The sequence below is a fragment of the Strongyloides ratti genome, assembly GCF_001040885.1.
Source record: "Strongyloides ratti genome assembly S_ratti_ED321, chromosome : 1".
Classification (NCBI taxonomy): domain Eukaryota; kingdom Metazoa; phylum Nematoda; class Chromadorea; order Rhabditida; family Strongyloididae; genus Strongyloides; species Strongyloides ratti.
The window spans coordinates 7,684,826-7,705,596 of record NC_037307.1 but is presented as its reverse complement, the minus strand read 5'-3'; the positions used below and the strand labels follow the sequence as shown (position 1 = coordinate 7,705,596).

General features: G+C 20.9%; 7 protein-coding genes across 7 annotated transcripts; 4 read left to right on the top strand and 3 right to left on the bottom strand.

Annotated features, from left to right (window-relative positions):
* Positions 1-629: 629 nt before the first annotated feature.
* On the bottom strand, positions 630-2,785 carry SRAE_1000238500 (Protein Dr1; the record flags this gene model as incomplete). Its single annotated transcript, XM_024649455.1, has 3 exons — positions 630-782; positions 2,261-2,430; positions 2,575-2,785. 3 exons carry the CDS (start codon positions 2,783-2,785, stop codon positions 630-632), a joined length of 534 nt encoding a protein of 177 aa, XP_024503331.1.
* A 603-nt stretch (positions 2,786-3,388) lies between these two features.
* Positions 3,389-4,990, top strand: SRAE_1000238400 (G protein-coupled receptor, rhodopsin-like family and GPCR, rhodopsin-like, 7TM domain-containing protein; the record flags this gene model as incomplete). The annotated part of the gene is made up of 2 exons (XM_024649454.1): positions 3,389-4,018; positions 4,121-4,990. 2 exons carry the CDS (start codon positions 3,389-3,391, stop codon positions 4,988-4,990), a joined length of 1,500 nt encoding a protein of 499 aa, XP_024503330.1.
* Positions 4,991-6,207: 1,217 nt separating this feature from the next.
* SRAE_1000238300 (Peptidase M14, carboxypeptidase A domain and Proteinase inhibitor, carboxypeptidase propeptide domain and Proteinase inhibitor, propeptide domain-containing protein) lies at positions 6,208-7,620 on the top strand (the record flags this gene model as incomplete). Its single annotated transcript, XM_024649453.1, has 5 exons — positions 6,208-6,287; positions 6,330-6,831; positions 6,878-7,125; positions 7,167-7,312; positions 7,357-7,620. Coding segments are annotated over 5 exons (1,240 nt in total), but the record flags the coding sequence as incomplete, so codon positions are not given.
* A 416-nt stretch (positions 7,621-8,036) lies between these two features.
* SRAE_1000238200 (Carboxylesterase, type B domain-containing protein) lies at positions 8,037-9,839 on the top strand (the record flags this gene model as incomplete). Its single annotated transcript, XM_024649452.1, has 2 exons — positions 8,037-8,237; positions 8,292-9,839. The coding sequence occupies 2 exons, from the start codon at positions 8,037-8,039 to the stop codon at positions 9,837-9,839; spliced, it is 1,749 nt and encodes a 582-aa protein (XP_024503328.1).
* Positions 9,840-10,097: 258 nt separating this feature from the next.
* On the top strand, positions 10,098-10,856 carry SRAE_1000238100 (Hypothetical protein; the record flags this gene model as incomplete). Its single annotated transcript, XM_024649450.1, has 2 exons — positions 10,098-10,253; positions 10,299-10,856. 2 exons carry the CDS (start codon positions 10,098-10,100, stop codon positions 10,854-10,856), a joined length of 714 nt encoding a protein of 237 aa, XP_024503327.1.
* Positions 10,857-10,932: 76 nt separating this feature from the next.
* Positions 10,933-12,389, bottom strand: SRAE_1000238000 (Prolactin-releasing peptide receptor; the record flags this gene model as incomplete). The annotated part of the gene is made up of 3 exons (XM_024649449.1): positions 10,933-11,316; positions 11,385-12,230; positions 12,297-12,389. 3 exons carry the CDS (start codon positions 12,387-12,389, stop codon positions 10,933-10,935), a joined length of 1,323 nt encoding a protein of 440 aa, XP_024503326.1.
* A 3,873-nt stretch (positions 12,390-16,262) lies between these two features.
* Positions 16,263-17,116, bottom strand: SRAE_1000237900 (Doublesex-and mab-3-related transcription factor 3; the record flags this gene model as incomplete). Its single annotated transcript, XM_024649448.1, has 2 exons — positions 16,263-16,916; positions 16,967-17,116. The coding sequence occupies 2 exons, from the start codon at positions 17,114-17,116 to the stop codon at positions 16,263-16,265; spliced, it is 804 nt and encodes a 267-aa protein (XP_024503325.1).
* Positions 17,117-20,771: the final 3,655 nt, after the last annotated feature.

Genomic DNA, 20,771 nt, shown 5'->3' with positions numbered 1-20,771 from the left:
TTTATCAATCTTATGAAGTTTTATCATTTTAACTATTAATTAAAATGCTTTAAAAATATAAAAAAGATTTATAATATAAACTATTCTATTTTAGTTAATAAAAAAAAAACGATTTTATCCTCTTACTAATTTTATTATTTTAAACATTCCCAAATATCTGTCAAATATTTAAATTCTTTAATATGTGTTTATTTTAGGGAATAACTTTTTTTTTTATAAAAGGAAAAAAAATATAATAAAACTGTTTTATATTAAAAACATATTACTTTATATATTATTTTAAAAAAAAAATGATGATTTTAATATACATTTATCATTTGTTAATAATATATTTTTATACCTTGAATAATGATTGACTAGAATGTTAAGAGTTATCATTAAAAATTTTTTATTTTGATAAAGAGATTTTAACTTTACATTAACATATATTTTAATAATTTAATATATTTTAATTTTGTCACCATTATGTTATAATATAAACTTCCTACCACCATATTCAAAAATACATTAAAAATTAAAATTTTTTTTATTATATAAATAAAAAGTAAACAAATGTAAATTGATGAATATAATTTAATGCACTTTAAGAAGTGTTTAAATTATATTCATATAAAATTATGCTTCTTCAGTTAATCATAATCTTCATCATCAGATCCATATTTTGCAGCAGCCATTATTTGGTTGGCAGTATGCATAAAGCATTGTTCACGATATGTCTCACCTCCTAATGCAGCAATTCTATCATTTTCTTCCTGAGCACGTTGTGCTTCCTGTTGTCGAGCCTAAATATTTATAATATTTATAAATATATAGATATATATATATATATATGTATATATGTATATAGATACAAAAATTAATTAAACTTTGATTAATTATATTAATATTTCAGTGGAACTATATTAAATTTAATCAAAAAAATATTAATTTTATTTTAAAAAATACACATATTTTAATTAATATTCAAGTTAATTTTAATAAAAAAATGACAAAATAATTAAAGTTTTTAAAAACTCAAATGTGTGTTTAATTTTACCATATTTGATAACATTTTTTGCCTGCCTAAAAAAAGATGAAGAAGTTTTGTTCTCCAAGTAATTTTAAGTAATGGAAATTTTTTTGTTTAAATTTATTATAGTTTAAAAAGAATATTTTTAAGAAAAAGTGATAATTTTGTTAGGAAAATGAATATTTCATTTTAAAATAAAAATTCCTTAAAAATACGATTTTGTGAATTGTTCTTTTATTTTAAAAACAATTTTAAAAATGTTTATTGTTGAATAAAATAAAAATATTTTGTATTATAATATATAGAGAAATACTAATAATTTATGTTAAATAATAATAATTTAAATTTCAGAATAAAAATAATATATACTTAGTTTATATATATTATTTCAAGAAACAAGTTAATAATAATTAAAGTACAGTATTTATAATAAGGTACTACATATTTAATATAGCTATCAGTATGCTTATTCAAAGTTATCAAGATGGACATAGCCATCATATGGAAGCAAATTCTGTAGTAATTTTAAACACATTTTATAATGGTATGTTGTTTAAATGTTTTTCATTTTTAATATATTTCAATTAGCTATCATCCTGATTTAATGTTTTTATAATTATTTGCTATATATAATACTAGTCCATTGATATATGAATTTACAAAAACAATATTTTATATTCATTGTTCTTATGCCATCTTTAAATTTTAATGAGTTATATAAAATTCGCTCATTAAATCTGATTTATTTTATTATTTTCATAAAAAAATATGTTTTTGTGAATAACTAATAGATAATGTATAATTATAATTAATTTAGTAATTAACTTAAGGAAGAACTAATAAATAATATAACTCATTTTTTTTAGTTAAATTAAAAAAAAATACATTTATTTAATATTGAATATATATTATTATAATGTTACTGAGTAATTATCTAAACTACCTAAATATGTAAATAATTTTACGTTAAATGGAAATAAAAAAATCTTTTATAAAATTTCCAATATCATTTAAAAAAATTTATGATAAAAATGTTTGTTAACATAACAATGATTTTTCATATTTTTTTTTATATTTGCCAAAAATAAACTACTAACTATATGAAAATTTTTATTCTAAAATAATTATACTTTTTTTTTTCAAGTATATTACTTTTATTTCAATCTTATAAAATCATTTAATTTATTTTTATCATAAAAGTAAAATTTATTACCAAATTACTCTGTATAAATTTAATTAAGTAAAACGTACCTCTTCAATTAACTGCTGTTGCATCATATAAAGTTGTTCCTCTGGTATACCACATTTATCAAGTCTTGAATTTTTACGTTTCAATTTATTTTCTGCTGCCAATTTACATTCCCCTAAACAACTGTCTGCTGCCTCTACATAATCACTTGAAAATCCAAGTTTAATTAATGCTAAAATAAATTATAACTAGTTTTGAAATAAAAAAAAAAACAATTCTAAATTAAAATTTTTAAAAATTACAATCTACTAAAACTATCAAAAATACCAAATGTAATTGGCTAAATTTTCGATAATTAGGACACTTTTATACTTACCATTTCTCACATGATCGTGACATATTGTTTTTCTTTGATCGGTCTGGCTCATTTTCTGTGCTTCTTGTCCAACAATTTTTATAAATTCAACACAACATTGATTCAATAAATCTCTAGCCTCATTTGCTACTCTCATTTCCGGAATAATGTCTTTTATGATCATATTGAGGCCTTTTTGTGGTAATCCAACCTCATTATCTTCATCACCCATAGTTATTGTTTAGTATTATATTAAATTCTATTCTAAAAAAAAGACTAACATTAGAAAATTAGCAAATTTTATAATAAAATAAATTAAAATAGATACACGCATTTAAATAAGAACTTGACTTATTGTTAAAATACGAAACTATTTATGATGCTAATTGAACTATACTTTTATATAACATTTTTAGTTATTGTAACTTGGTCAAATAAAGCATTTAACTTGTTATCTTAATTTTTTAATCACGCAACTTAAACAGCCATTACATATATGTCATGACATGACTGAATTCTTCCTTCCGTTTTAATTGTTATCATCATTGTATTTTAGAAAATCTTCCTAAAAAATATTTCCACATTAAATTATTTCATTTATTTATAACTTCGTTGACTTTACTATAAATTAAATCTGTCAAACGTTTTTAGAAACTTCTTAAAGTTAACTACATATTAACACTAAAAAACTTTTTTTTTATAAAATATATTTCATTTTGTGACAACTTTCTTTTTAATAACCAAACTAATATTTTTTCTCTTACAACATTAAAATATTTTAAAGTTTATTATAAATATTTATTAAAAATGTACATTCTCTATTTTAGCCAACTTGATGAATGATACATTGTCTCAAAATCCTAGTTTCATGGAGGAGGCAAATAATTCTTTTCAAACGACACAAACTATACAAACCTCATCGTTAGGAACTAAAATAAATCTAATTGCTTACTGTTATATTTTACCAGCTATATGTGCTTTTGGCATAATTGGAAATATTATGAATCTCATAACATTAGCCTCAAAACGTCTTAAGGCAGTATCATATATGTATCTAAAAGCCTTAGCAATTGCAGATCTCCTATGTATGCTTTTTGTCCTTTTTTTTGTATCATGTGAAATTTTAACACAATTAGGATATTCATTTAACAAAAAATATTCATACGGTTTCTATCAAGCCCATCTTATGCTTCCATTAATTAATTGGGCTTTAGCAACGGGTGTCTACATTGTTGTAGCATTATCAATAGAACGTTTTATGTCAATTGTCTTTCCATTAAAATTTAGAACATGGAATTCTCCAACAAGAGCTATTAAAGTAATTATTATAGCATATATTTCTCCTGCCATAATATATTTACCATATGCCTTTGGTAGATATAGTGTTGGTAGTAAGACAACAGAAGATGGACAAGTTGTCTATATGCCAATTGATAGTGATATTTCTCAAACATTTGAGTGGCAGGTAAGATAATTTTTAACTAATTTTCTAACATATAAAATACTTAAAACGGAAACTATTATAAATTATTAAATCTCCAAAAGTACTAAAAATTTATAATTTCAGATTTATAAATGGACTAGAGAAGGACTTTTAAGATTTGTACCAATTATAGCACTTTCAATTTTAAATGGTAAAATTATGTTTGCATTTAAAAAAAGGCAAAAAATGTTTAATAGATTAACAAAAAAACAAGGACAAAATGCTAGTAAAGATGAAAATCTCCTATATCTTCTTGGAGGTATTGTTGTTATGTTTTTTATTTGTAACATACCAGCTGCCGTTAATTTAGTCTTTATTAATGAAACTGTTAAAAAAAGAGTAGATTACCAATTATTTAGAGCTGTAGCAAATATTCTTGAAATAACAAATCATGCCTCACAATTTTATATTTTTTGTACATGTTCTTCTAATTATAGGGTTACCTTTTTAAGAAAATTTCCATGTTTTAAGGGATATACAAGAAATCGTGAAAAATTACGAACATATTTAAGAAGAACCCCAACTAATAAAAGCTTACTATCATGTAAAGATTCAGTTTCTGCTATTATGGTTTCAGAAAAAAATGCTATTCTAAAGCATAATAAAAAAGATTTTGACACTGATAAAATTGATCTTTCTGTTACCAATTCAGGTAATATTGCTCCTATTGAGCTGGTAAATTTTAATGAAATGATCTCAAAGCATGATGATCGCAAAAATTTATTTAAAAAAAATGGAGTAATTATGACTTCTGAATCGGTATTACAGGGTAATGTACAAATAAATAATTCAAAAGAACCTAATGCACAAATGGGAACAAATATAAAGTGTCGTCTAGCAATACTGGATGACTGTATTCTAAGTGATGATAGTAGTCAATATTCATTAAATAGTGACAAAGATTCATTGAAAAAAGACAATAATGTACATGAAATGTCTAATGTATATTTATAAATGCTAAATTAATATATAAATTAAGAATAATAATAAAAGTTATAATAAAACTACTTTACAAACATTAATTCTTTGTTGTTCTACTAACGTACACATTTCTCCAAATTAATTAACAAGTCATGAGTAATGTCTATATTTCCCCTTTTTATAAAAATATCGGCCAAATTTGAGCCAATAAATATATTTTCAATTTTTAAAAATTTTTAAAAAATTTTTGAAGAAAATAATTGTGCTGATTAGAAAAGGCAATGTTTCTTTTTTTATCAAGAAGAAATTTATCTTCTTATAGACATGATTTTAAAAATGCAGAAGATGTATATTTTTTAAAGTAAATGATATTAAAGTAAAAATTTACTTAATGATAGAAAATGACCAAAGAATTTATTTAAAAAATAAAAAAAAATTTTAAAGAAATTTTAAATGGTCATTTTGATACTACTCAATTTTAGTAATGCCATTTTTTTTTTAATAATATTTTTATTAAAAATTTTAATACTAATATTTTAATTAAAAATTTAATATTTTGCCTAATCATATTTTGTAGTAAAATTTTTATTTTTGTAAATAATTTTTTGTTATCATATTTTTTTTTAATTTTTAAAGAAAAGTTACTTTTCAAAAAAAGAAAAGAAATTACCATAAGTGAATCTTCACAACAACAATTTTTATATAACTTTTTTAATCATGAAACTAATTAATTTAATGAGAAGAAAGCCAATTCATTAAAAAAAATTTTTTTTTCTTGAGATTCTGTTCCTGACAGGAAAATGTTAGAGTGGTAATTGATAAAAAAAAAAAGTTAATAACTTTTTTAATAATCAATTAACTAATAATTTTATTTCACATGGAGATATGAAAGATGTTGAAACATATGATTCTAAAGTTTTAAAAATGAATTTAAGTCATAATAATATTTTTAGAGATTAAAAAATTATGTGAATAAATTGAAATTAAAATATTTGAAGAATTCAATTTTTTTTATATATTCAAATTACAAAGAATACATTAATGTTTGAAAGTCATATTTTTTTTATCATGAATCATAAATTATTTATTAAACAAAAATTATCAATAGAATATTAAAATAGTTAAAAGCTGGTGATAGTAAACCTAATGTCTTTATTTATCAAATTACAAAATTATATATTATTAATAATATTTTTTTTCAAAAGTACTATTTAAAAATTTATAAATGATTAAATTTTGAAAGTATAAATATGTGGTGTATTTTCAAAATTATAATCATAGTAATTATTTTTGAAGCAAAAAGTTTTACTATAAAAAGAAATTATACAAGGTAATTATAGCAAAAATTTTATCTAATAAAATTTATTTTTATTCATTCTGTGTATAATGTAAACTTTTTAAATGAAATACAAGTAAATGTTTTTAAAGAGTATATTAGCAAATTCAATTTAGATTTATGGAAAGATATAGGGATTAGGAGGAGGACAGCTGATGTACATGTACCACCAAATAAAAAAGAAAATTTTACTCAATTTTTAGATAATTTTAAAATTAATTATTATATTAAAATTGAAAATTTAGGTAAAATTATTAGTGAAGAAGAGAAAGAATTAGGTGAACGAAGTATTTTTAAAAAAGGGAATCATCCTAGTTTAATGACAATAGATGAATTTCATGATTTAAATGAAATTGAAAATTATATAGATTCTCTTGGTAAAACTTTTGATACAGTAAAAGTAATAAAAGTTGGAACATCTTTTGAAAAACGAACAATTTATGGAGTTATAATAACAAAAAATAACAGTATATCAAAAAAGAAAGTACTTATAAATGGGTGTATTCATGCTCGTGAATGGTTGTCATGTTCTACAATGGTAATATTATTATTTTTATATAATTTAAGTTAACTTTTTTTTTAAGATTTATATTATGAATGAGTTGACAAATAATTCTAAAAAATATGATGATTTTTTATCAAAAACTGAAGTTCATATTATACCAGTTGTTAATGTTGATGGTTATGTATATACATGGAGTAATGATCGATTATGGAGAAAAACAAGATCAGGACCATATAATGGATGTTATGGTGTTGATCCTAATCGTAATTTTGATTTTAAATGGAAATTTTCTGGTTACTCAACAAATCCATGTGATCAAACATATGCGTAAGTGTAAAGTTATACCATCATTTAAATAAATATTATAGTGGACCAAAATCATTTTCTGAACCAGAATCAAAAGCTTTAGGAGATTATTTAAAAAATGCTTTTTTAAATGGATATCCATTTTCAGTTTATTTTGATATTCATACATATTCTGAAAATTTTATTTACCCATATAGTTATGATCATGGTTTGTTTTAATAATAAATAATAATGTATACTTTTTTTTTATAGTTTATCCTAAAAATATTAATAAAATTATAGATATATCAAAAAAAGCAACTGAAGCTATTTATTCAATTAATCAGTCAAATTTTAATTTTGGATCAGTAAGTGATATTATTTATCCAGCATCAGGATCAACAATTGATTTTGCTACATCAATAGCTGGTGTAGAATATGCTTTTGCTATAGAATTAAGACCAAATGAATATGTTACAAATGGTTTTATAATTTCAAGTAATCAAATAATTGATGGTGCCTCTGAAGCATGGGAAGGTATTTATCTTGTCTTTAATAATAGTAATATATCATATTGTAATATATATTTACTAATTTGTTTGATAATAGTAACATTTAATAGTTATATATCTATTAATAACAATATATATTATTAATAAATTTTTTATCAGTTATATAAATTTTCATTGAAACATTTATTTATGTTTAAAAAAAATAAAATTTGTTTCAAACTATATTATTAAAATAGTATAATACATAATATATTTCCGCTCTGTAATCTTTAAAGATAGAAAAGAAATTGATTAAATTAGTAAGATTGCTAATAAAAAGTATTATACAAATATTTATAAAAGCATAAATATAGGTCAATATATATTTGTTAAAGAAAGACAAACTAATATAAAGAACTTTCATTTTTTTATGTTTCATAAATTTAAAGGATAAAAAAAGATATGGCGCGAATTTCTATTAATGGAAAAATATTATTATTAATAATAACAATATTATATAATTTATCTAATAATTTAGTTTATACATTTCGTCCTAAAGCTTCAACACCACTAGGTTTTTATGAAGGTTTTGAGTATAAAAATGCATATGTATATTTAGGTATAAGATATGCATCACCTCCAATTGGTGAAAAAAGATTTGAGGTAATATAATAAATATAAACTTATTTTTATTTTATCTTTTATTTTTTTTTTTAGAAACCAACTGTAGTTGAACGTCATGATGATATTTATGATGCTTCACATTTTGGAAATGCCTGCCCAACAGGTCATCGTCATGAATTTAAATATACAAAACAAAATATTAGTGAAGATTGTTTATTTTTAAATATTATGACACCAAAAGATGAACCAAAAAATAAAAGTGGTTATCCAGTTTTAGTTTATATTCATGGTGGTGGATTTTCTTTTGGTGATTCTGCATATCTTGGATACAAAAAATTAGTTGAAAATATTGTTAGTAAAGGAATTGTTGTTGTTACTATTCAATATCGTTTAGGATTTCTAGGATTTGCCACAACTGGTGATCATGTACTTCCAGGAAATATTGGTTTATGGGATCAAACTTATGCATTATATTTTATTGATGGAATTATTACAAGTTTTCGTGGTAATCGTGATGATATAACAATTAGTGGTACTAGTGCTGGTTCAGCTTCTGTTGGTGCTTTAACAATTAGTCCACACTCAAATTTTATGTTTAAAAGAACAATTCAATTTAGTGGAAGTATTTTTAATGATTTTGGATTGTCTGAACAAAGTGAAATTTATAGTAAAAATTTATTTGAATCAGCTGGTTGTTTAAAAAAAGATAATTTACAAATTCTTCAATGTATGAAAGAAAAAACATTAGATGAATTGTATGATGCTATGGATAAAGTTGGAATACATTCAAGTATATTTACTGATCATATGTTTACCCCAAGAAATGATGATGATTTTTTTCCTGGAAAATTAGATACATTAATAAAAGTTGCTGATAAAAAACCTTCAATGATTGGTCTTGCTACCAAAGAAACTTCTGTTGGTTTATTTAATGATTTTAATAGAACATATAATTTAGACAAAGAAACAATTGATAATTTTGATAAAAAATCTCTTGAAAGTTTTATTGCACAAATTGTTTTACCATATGATGAGACGGGTAGAAATGGTGGTGCATTTAGACATCATTTATTTAATTTTGTTGTTGACAAAAATCCAATTTCCGAAACAGCTACAAAAGAAGAAATAAGACAACATTATCTTGAAAAGTTAGTTGAACTAACTTCAGATATTTCAATAAATATAGGTGTATATCATGAGATACAAATTAAATTATATAATGGTTGGCCAATTTATTTCTTTACAATGGATCATTATAATGAATATATGCAAAGAAATCTTCCTGTTAAAGGGGCAACACATGTAGCTGAGGGTAGTTATCTTTTTGATAGTGACCCTATTCCTATGGATAAATATACGGAAGAGGATAAAAATTTTGAAGAATCATTATCCACTAGTATTTCAAATTTTATAAAGACAGGAAATCCTTCTTTTAAAAACATTTCATGGGACGTGTTAACAAAAGAAAGTTCTTCTAAGCATTTAAGTTTTGATGGAAAAGAAAATAAAATTGTTTCCGATTATAATAGTGAAAGAATTAATTTTTATGTTAAAGAATTACCAAAAAAAGTAGGAACGGGGATATTGTCTAAGACACGTATCCCTTCAGCTGAAATGCACAGAATTCATACAGAGCTGTAAAAAAAAGTTTTTTTTTTAACAAAAATACTGTAGAAACAATTAATGTTATTTTATTATGATTAGATAAAATATATTATCATAATTTTTCATCATATATGAATATTTATACATTTTTTCATATCATTAAAATGTTACTATATTTTATGGTTCACAATATTTTAATTTGATAAGATTTTTAATTTATCAATAATGTAGTAATTATATCATTTATTACATAATATTTAAAAATTTCATTAGTTTAATTATAAAAATTATATTATGAAAGTAATATTATTTGTTTTTTCATTGATTTCAATTGTATCACCATCACTTTTTGATGATATTTTCAATGTTCCTGATAGTGTATTAGCTAAAATTCCACTAGTTGCTCCATTTGATACTAAATGTGATGATGTTAAAATGAATTATTGTCAAGTATGTTATAATTTTTAAAAGTATAAATATATTAATATTTTTTAGGCAACATTTAATAGTGCTCTTAATATTGATCCAACATTAACTTGGAGAAATGGAACACAACTTTTAACAGCTGTAAAAAGAGCAATTGCTTCAAATGGTACTGATATTGGTTTAATTGGAGCATGCCAGGCAAGAAAAAATTTTTATAATTGTTTTGGTGATACATACTCAGCATGTCTTAATAATTATTATCTTATTTCAAAGATGTCACCTACTGATAAAATTAGTAGTGCATATAAATATACAGCATTATTTAAAGAACTTGATTTTGTATGTAATGGAGGTTTTGAAATTGCTATAGCTGAATATTCAACAATTATTTTAGTTGATACCAGTGTAACTGCCATTCAATGTATGCAAAATTTTGATTCATCTATTACTAATGAATCAAGTCAAATTTGTAAAGCAGCTGGATCATATTGTACATGCCTTCAAACATATTTTAATCAACAAATAGGTTTAGCTGAAGGATGGTGGGTATGTGAAAGAGTACGTTCAGCTTTTGCTGATCAATGTTCTTCAATAAAATGCCAAGTTACATCATCACCATCAAATTAGATAGAAAAAAATATTTTATTTTTTTTATAATAAAAATTTTAAAATTAAAAATTGATAAATAATTTTTTTTTTATTATTACCATCCTGTTCTTCCATTTTTTACAGTTAAATTATTACCATACATATTTCTAGTTGTAGATTGATGATTATTACTATTATTACTACCTCTTCTTATACCTGCATTACTTAAACGTTTCTCTTTACAAAATGGCATTATTGGAACTAGAAGAAAACATGCTGCTTTAACATCTTCTAATTGGTCATCTCTTGTGGCACAAGTTGGATCAGCTAATGTTCCACGACGATTATTTTGATGAAATGAACTTATTGTTAAAGGATCATAACTTTTTTTATATAATAAACTACTTGGTTCAAATTGATCTAATATTCCAATATTTTGTTGGTTTCTTCTTACATTTGTCAACCAAAACATATCATCTTTTAATGCTCTTCTATGTCTCTAAAATAATAATAATAATAATAATAATTAATAATTTAATTATATTTTTTTTTAGTATGATAACATACTTTACTTAACCAAAAATATAACATTGGATTTGTAATTATTGACGTCATAGCTATTATATTAGCACATAATGTAATAAAATATCTTTCTGTCAGTTGTACTCCAAAATCTCTAGCCATATTACATAATGTTAATGGTGCCCAGGATCCTAAGAAAACAAATACCATCATTATTAATACATACATAACACGTTTTTTTCGAATTGCTGTTTGTGCTTGTTGAGCTTGTGTTAACATTGATCCTTTATTAACTATCCAGTCTTCACGAACTTTTTGTAATATATGCCAATAACAAAAACCCATAACAACTGAAGGAATGACAAATTGAACAAATACCAAAATAACTCCATAACCCGTTTGGACCTGAGGTGATGGCCAATAAAGTTCACCACAAAATTCTCCACATAATGTTGCTGCATCGCTTGATATTACCTTTAAACCAGATGTTACAAATGATGGTATTGATATGATAATTGAACTAAGCCACATAAAAATCATAAATATTTGTGCTTGAAATATACTATAAGGTTCTTTCATTGGTGTTACAATACTTCTATAACGATCTAATGCTATAAAACATAAACTATAACTTGTTACCAAAACACATATACTTTGACATGGTGATATTATTTTACAAATAAATGCTCCAAGTAACCAAACTTTTTTATGTGATACAAGAGGAGTAATAGCCAAAGTTGTAAAACATAATAATATATCAGCAATAGCTAGGTTAATTAAAAATATATTAGCTACAGATTTTCTTTTTCGTATTACCATTGAACCTATCAATAAACCATTACATAATAGACCAAGTAAAAATAAAATAGCATAAATAATATATGATATAATCTTTAAAAAAATAAAAGGTTTAATTTATTAATTATATATATAAATATATATATATAAAAAACATACCACAACATCAGGTCTTGAGGATAGATCACCAGTATATCTCATAAAAAGTTCTGCATCAATGCAATCAACTGTACCATCAGATGATACCTTCATCACAAAATAATCCTTATTCTCGTCAAAATAATCGTCACTTAAATAATTATTTTTTGTAAATGAAAAATTAAAAACTTCAAAATCTTGAGTAATATTATTTTGGTTTATAATATGATCTTTCTCAAAGATTACTCTATCTAATGGTTTATTTTCTTGTAAAAAAACTGTAAAATTAGAAGTAAAATTCATTTTGATGTTATATTTTTATAATATTTTGAAAATAATTACAATTAATATATCTTAAGATGTGTTAAAAATAATATTTTTGATAGAGAACATAAGAAATCGAAGATTAATAATTATAGAAGTAGGTGTAAGAATTGCATTAGATAATAAGCCTTATTCTGTTGACAAGAAATTATTATTAAAATTCAATCTTCAAGAAATATTGTGTAAATAGAATTGATGTAGAATATTTATTATAAATATATTAGGAATAACCAAAATATGTATTTAAAAAAAATATGAATAAAGTTACATTATTAAACTTTTTCCATATTTTAATTTAAAACTTTTTTAACCTTCTACTTTTGGTACAAATTAGACAAAATATATAAAAAATTTTTTTTTTTTTAAATTTATCAAATTGAAAAATAATTTAACAAAGATACTCTCTATTTGCTATTTCTTTATTTGTCTTTAATAAAAATATGCTTGTAGCAATATCTTATTCTACTTCAACTTCTTAAAATTTAAGTAAAAATGATGTAACTTCATGTTCTGATAATGCATATATATATTTTACTTATATATCTCAAATATGCTATAATGATACATCATCAATATATACCCTAGTGGTAAAACTTTCTGATAAGTACCTCCTCTTATATTTGATAAAAAAATTTTTGAATTTGTTAAACCAGAAAATAGACATAAAAATCTAATTGAACTTTCATTGAATGGAAACTTATTTATGTCAATTTAAATTGAAAAAAAAAGATATTGTTTTATCATTGCAATATAAACAATAGGCCCTTTTGTTAAATTGAAAATATTTTAATTTTTTGATAATAAATAAATTTTGCAATTCCTAATAACATTCTTTATCTTATAAAGTAAAAAAAAAAATTTTTTTTTTTCATGTGACAACAAATATTATATAAATATACGAGTTTTTCTATATATATATATATAAATTTACTATAATATTCTAAGTTATTTCATATATATTAAGGTATAATTATAAAAAAAAGATATAAAATTAAAAAACAATCATATAATTAAATTCTAGAAAAGTACAAATTTAATTAACACATAAATAAAGATTGGCATAATAATTGGTGTACTGAGAATTTTTCTTCATTATTTTGATAAAATTATTATCAAATTATAATTTAAAAAATAGGAATAAAAATAACTACGATATTTTATAATATAGTATATTAAGTTAAATTAATAAAATTTCATAGAACAAATTAAACAATCAAAAAATTTTAATAAAAAAAAATATTTATAATAAATTTTTGACTAGTATCATTACTCAAAACATAAAACCTCTACTTCTATTGAAAAAAAAAGTTATCAGTACTATTACCACTTACCAAACTTTAAAACCTTATAGTATTAGATGATGGCTTAATATGTGCGATTAATTTTATTATATTAACTTGGATTTCCTAAGGGTACCATTAGAAAACTGGAATGGTAAAAATAAGTTAGCATATCATCTCAATTTAGAAAGTTTCAAGCCTCGTTAGTTTCATATTTACTTTAGTTACAATCGTAATTAATACAATTCATTTACAGGCAAATGTTGAGGGGAATGACAATATCACAAACATCACCATATATAATAATTTATACAAAAAATGTTATATTGATGTAAATGGAAAAAAAAAAAGTTAAATGTTTTGAAAAACATAAATTAGATGATTGACAAAATATTTGAAAATATATCTATAAGAGAATAAAAAAAAAAAACAAACTATAACTACATAAACTTAAGTACATGATGACCCTTATTACCATTTTTAAAGTAGTATCAACATCATTTAAAAATATAAATTTAAACAGAAAAATTAATTGGAGTCAAATTATTTCCTAATAGTTTTTAAAATTGAAATTAAAGAATATGTAAAATGTTTATTTTTTTTTATTTCAGATGATGTAACAAATTAATATAAAACTTTAATATTTAAATAATAAAACAAATTTAATTATTTTTTTTTTTCCTATATTAATTATTTTGTTAATGGGGTAATGTTTAAATATAATAGGTGTGAAAATTTTATAAAAAAAAAATAAGTAAAGTTAAATTGTTTATTATAATCATATATTTTTTGTTTATAAAAATTTTAATAACATAAAAATAGTTAGACTTAAACGTGAATAGCCTAATTGAAAAATCTTATTTGATTTCTTTTTATGGATGTCGAAAAAGCCTTGGGATAAATTAGAATAAAAAGTATAATGATATTAGAAAAGATAAATTGAATAGTGGATTTAAAAGATAAGTGAAACTTAAAATAATATTTTATTTCAGATTCTTGCTTTTAATACAGGAAAAATAAAAACATTTTTTTTTTGAGGTTAAATGGTTTATTGAAAGTTGATATATAGTTTAACATTATTATACCTTATTTTTTTTATTAGTAAATCAATTTCAGATATCTAAAAATAATATTATGTGTTAGTAAAGGAAAATGGTTAAGATTTTGTTATTTAAAAAAATTAATTGAGTAAATAAAAATAAGTTCATTTTAACTTTTAAGTATTATGTTAATCATCTAATAAAAGTTTTTTTTACAAATACTTTATTATAAAATATAAAAATAAATAGGATATAATTATGATGATAGGCAAAGTTAAAATAATTTTGTGATCAAATTTAAATAATATTCAAAAATATTTCAAAATTTTAAAGTAGACATTTTTTCTTTTTAAAATAAAATATACTTATAATCTATTCTCTGATAAAATAAAAATTAAAACAATTATACTTTTATAAGTTTAGATAAATTCATATATTATATTAAAGATAAATAAAAAAAAAATTATTGATATTTTTATATGAAAAAAAAAATTATTAATTTTAAAAAGTTATTTAAAAAAATAATTTGTACAATATTGTTATAAATAGAATAAATTAGACTCAGGCAACATTATTTTCAATAAAAATTTTATAATAAACTTCCTAACGTAAATAACTATGTATGTTTTTTGGAACGATAGAATTTAAATTTATTAAACATTGAGGGCATTTTAATAGTAAATTGAAAATTTTAGATTTAAAATACTATATTATTTGAAGATTATAGTAAGGCTATTTTTGGATGATATCTAGAACTTTATAATCAATTAGATATAATAGAAGAAATAAATTATTTTATTTACTTTATTTATTTTCATAATATAAGTTATTAGAATTAAGATAATCATTAAAGTTGGTGTATTAAGTTAAAACAAAAATGAATTCACCAACTTTGCTAGAAAAACAATCTTTTTACATTAAACAATATTTTATGAAAATAAAAAAATATAAATCATTTTGTATTATCAAATTATCATCTTTTTTTTTTTGGGAACTTTATTTGCTGGGTATATAAAATCATACAATAAAGCAAAAATAGAATATTTAAAGCAATTCAAAAAAATTTACAAATGGGCAGGAGATGTAAAAATAAAATTACATCTTTTGCCAATTACCAAAGCAATAAATTAATAGATTTTTTTTTTCAAAAATGAAGAGATCTATTATTGAAAATTAACAATATAGATATATGTGTAAATTAAAAAAAAAATTGCTTTAATATAGATATTATATTAATATTATTTATAACTTTTTTTTTTTGATATTCTTGTTTCCTCACGACATCTTTTGTGAAAAAAAAAAATTGTTTTGCCTTTAATTCATCATCCTAAAAATTAGTAATTTTAAAGATTTTGTGATAAAATTTGCAGTTGTTGAAAAAAATCATGATTGCTTTTTTGTTGCGGTCCAAAATTTGACGAAATGGTGTTGGGAAGGAGGGGAAATTGATTTGTGATAATAAAATTTGATGGTACCATTATTGAAGGGAAAATGCTTGATGGTGATGAGGATGAAGAATCATGTTGTTCTTGCGAGTTTTGTCCCAGTAATGCCAATGAAAAATTATTTATTATATTTGGGTACAATCCAGAATTAATTGGTGAGGAGGAAGGTAAATTATTATTACTCAATTTCTTATTGATAACAGCAGGTTTTTGGTTTCGAACTTTTTCTTTTCTTTGTCTTCTTCTAAGTTTAATTTGATCAGCCATTAGGCGTTGCCTTTCTACAACAACTTGACATTTAACACAATCACAGTTACGATATGGGCATAATTTTTTATGACCTTTTAAACGTGACTGAAGACCATGTTGTGCACATCTCTGACAATGTGGTAATCTTTCAGTATTAATAGAAGAGTTATTATTTTTTGAAGAATTAAAATTTGATAATGGTACAGAAAGAGATGTTATAGGTTCTTCACTAGAAGTTGAATTATTATCAGATGCAGTAATTTGATTAAGTTTATAATTTAACTCTCTACGCCTATCAACCATCTATAAGTAAATAAAATAAATATGATAAATAAAATAATTACAAAATTTACAGAACAAGCTTCACAAGTACAGTATCTATAGTCACAATCATTTTTATGAGTTTTTCGTACAAAAAAAACTCCATGATTAAGACATCTCTGGCAATAGTAAATTTTTTTAGAAGATTCAAATAACTCTGGTACAATTGCTTCAATATTCATACTTGTATATCTCTATGCCAGTCACCAAAACCTGCCTAATAATAATAAAAAAAAAAGAAACCTAAAGAAGTATTATTTATAAAAATGTTATATAAAAATATGACGATTGTAAATAAAATAAAATAACACATTATTAAATATATTTAAAGTAATTGAAAAATGTTTTCTCAACAATAAAATAAGCATATTTAATTTGATTTTACATAACTTTAAAGAACGAAGCGGTTTGGCGGTTAATCAAAATTAAAATAAATCAAAAACTAAAAAGCAATTTATTTTTGGACCAATTATAATCGGCAATTTGAGATGTCATATAATGTATTAAAAAATTATGTCAGCTAACATTATTTTTATAATTATAATATATAAATTTCATTATAAATTCATAAATTGTAATTAAAATTTAGAATATATGTTTATATGATTAAAAAGTTTAAGTAAATATAAAATAATATAATAAAGATTTAAATTTCATTAAGATAATTTTCTTACTTTTTTTTTTAAATTGATTAAAAGTTTTCCGATAAAAGATAAATAATTTATAAAAAGAATTATTGTTTATAAATAAATGTAGTTATGTTAAAACAATATATGAATATTAAATTTTTTTTTTCCTGAATTAATAATATTAAAACAAAGTAATATTATAAGTGGGGGGAGTTAGGTTTTTTTTTTTCAACAAATCTTAAATATCATTTTTCAGTTAAGAATATAATATAACAACTCTATTGTAATATATATATACAAGAATAAATAAATTCATGTCTTTGGGCACACTTATATTATTCTATTAGTAAATTAAACCATTATAAAGTACCACAAATCACGCCTTTATATATAAATAAAATGGTAAATATAAAGCATTAAAATGATTAAGAATACATTTCTAATAAAAAAAAATAAAGATTGTTTAAAAAAACAATTTTAAAATAAAAAAAAATTTATTATAGTATTTGAAATTAAGATTAAAGAGATAAGTTTATGAGGTAGTATTATATTAAATTGTAGTTACATAAAACTTATTTTCTAAATAACAAAGATGATAAAAAAAAAGTTGGACTATTTTACATACATAAATTTCCGGAAATGGCAATATTTATATCTTTAATCATTGTATCATCTTTTATAATATTTTAAAAGTCAGTAATTGAAGTCTTTTCATATATAATTTAACTTTATATTGTGATTTATTAAATAAAAAAAAATTACTTATATATATTAAATAATATAACTTTGTTTAAAAATAATTGTAAATTAAGAACAAAGATAATTGTTAATATTTATTTCACACCTATATTAAATAATATTAAATACTATTCATTAAATTATATCTTTGTATATTGTTTTATTAAAAAAAAGGCATTATATAATATTTTCTAAATGTTAAAAAAAAAGAAGTAAGCTATTATATAAGTCCATAAGAAAATATATTACAATAGATTATACCATGTAATATAACCTTCTGCCTTTCATTAATAAATCAAAGTTTTTTTTTTTGATCTCAATTTATATGCAACTCTTAAAAAATAGTTAACTAAAACTTAAAATAAAAGACCACATGATAATAATAAAAAAAAATGGTAAAATATTTTTTAAAAATATTTATAATTATTTTAACAATAAAATTATAACATTTAATATAAATATTATACTTAATAAGTATATAAATTAATTTTTTATTAAAAGTATACAATATATATATATATACAACTCAAAGTAATAATTTAATTATTTAAAATGTTTATACCAATATTATATAATAAAGATTATGAGTAAAAAAGAAATTTAAAAAGACTAAAAAGAAAATTAAAATAAAAATATTTATATCATAATGAAAAAATAAAAAAGGTTATATTTTTAATTTTATTATCTATAACACAACATATAAAAATTGATAAAAAGTATCTCTAGTAGATAAAAGAAAATTTTTAAAAAAAAAAGGCGACATATTGTTTTGTACATATTTAAAATGTTTCGTGATAAAAATAGTGCTAAATAATTTATTAACAAAAAGATTAGAGGTGAACAAATGTTCTTGAATGATAATTGTAACATTTTTATCATTTGTTATATTAATAGTATATTTAATTATTTAAAGAAGGTTGGTATTTTTTTTTTCTTTAAATCATCATTATATAATTTTTAACCTTGTTAATTTGTAGTTATATAATTACTTTTATTCAAATATATTCATATTTTAAAATAAAAAAAAGTATATATATTATTATGTGTTATTAGTTGGTTGACAAAAAAAAAATAAAGTTTGAAAATTATTTTTACATTACATTTTTACCTAAATTTATCCTACATTTAAATACTTTTTTTTTATTATTAATATAAACCAAAAAATTGTATAATATGTTAAAAATTTTTAACACCAAGTTTTTCAAGTACTTTTATTTTTCTTTTATATAATGAGTTTAATACATTTCTGGTAAGTTAAAAAATACAATGAAAACAAAAAAAAATATTATATTATGTTGGTTTAACATAAAAATGAACATATATAATTACTAGAAAAATATCTATCTAGTAATTTTGAAGGCCAATTTAATTATTTTTGGCCATTCTTTATTATATTATATATCATTTTTTTTTTGTCACTCTAATTGAATATTAACAGTCTTTTAAATTAAAATAAGAAAATTAATAATAAAATGTTAATTTATAAAAAAAAAAAGAACAGTGTGAAGTAAAGAGATACCAACACATAATTGTGTTCATCTTTTTGTTCCTGATAATCAATGTAAATATATTTCATATGATTATAATAAGTATAAATAATAAAAAAAAAAACTACATTCAGATATTTATAAATAAATCATTGGAAAAATTAAAGCCAACTTTTTAGTATTATGAAAAAAATAAAAAAAAATATTTTGACCTTGCAATAATTAGTTAATAGACCTTTTCTTTAATTTATTATTATAGTACATAATATAAAACAGATGAGTAAAATGGTAGATAAAATAATTATTAGAAATGATTTTTAAATCAAAACGCTGTTGACAAGTAATTAGCTTTTTTGTTTACCAAATGATATATAGATATTTCTTTCAAATTGTTAATTAATTTGAAATGATAATAGGATAAATCTTTTAAAATATATAATACTTTTATTGATATGTTAAAAATTTTTCTGAAATATAAGAATATAATGCAACATTTTCATCTTATTATACTACATTTTATCAAGAAAGACAACAAAAAAAAAAAAGATATCAACAAAAATTTTACATAGTAGTTGTTATACATTTTATGTTTTCTATAAACATTAAATTTCTTATTTTAAATTGTTATATTCGTTAATTGTAATTAATCAATGATATAAAATACTATAAACTGTTATATATTATACCTTATTGTAAAAGACCCTTTTTTGAGCAATTAAACTATCTTCAATACACATATTTGTCAAATTTAAATATATATCTTTTGAATGTAAATCTTTACCAATAAATTATCTTTATTTCTTCAATTTATATCTAAAGAACATATTGTTTTAGTTTAAAAAAGTTGTCTTTAAATATTGTAATATGTTTTTTTTTACCATTGAAAATAATGACTTTAAAAATATTAAATTTAAACATGATATGTTAAAATAAGATACCATAAATATATTTTCTAATTTAAAAAGATTGATCATTTAAATAAT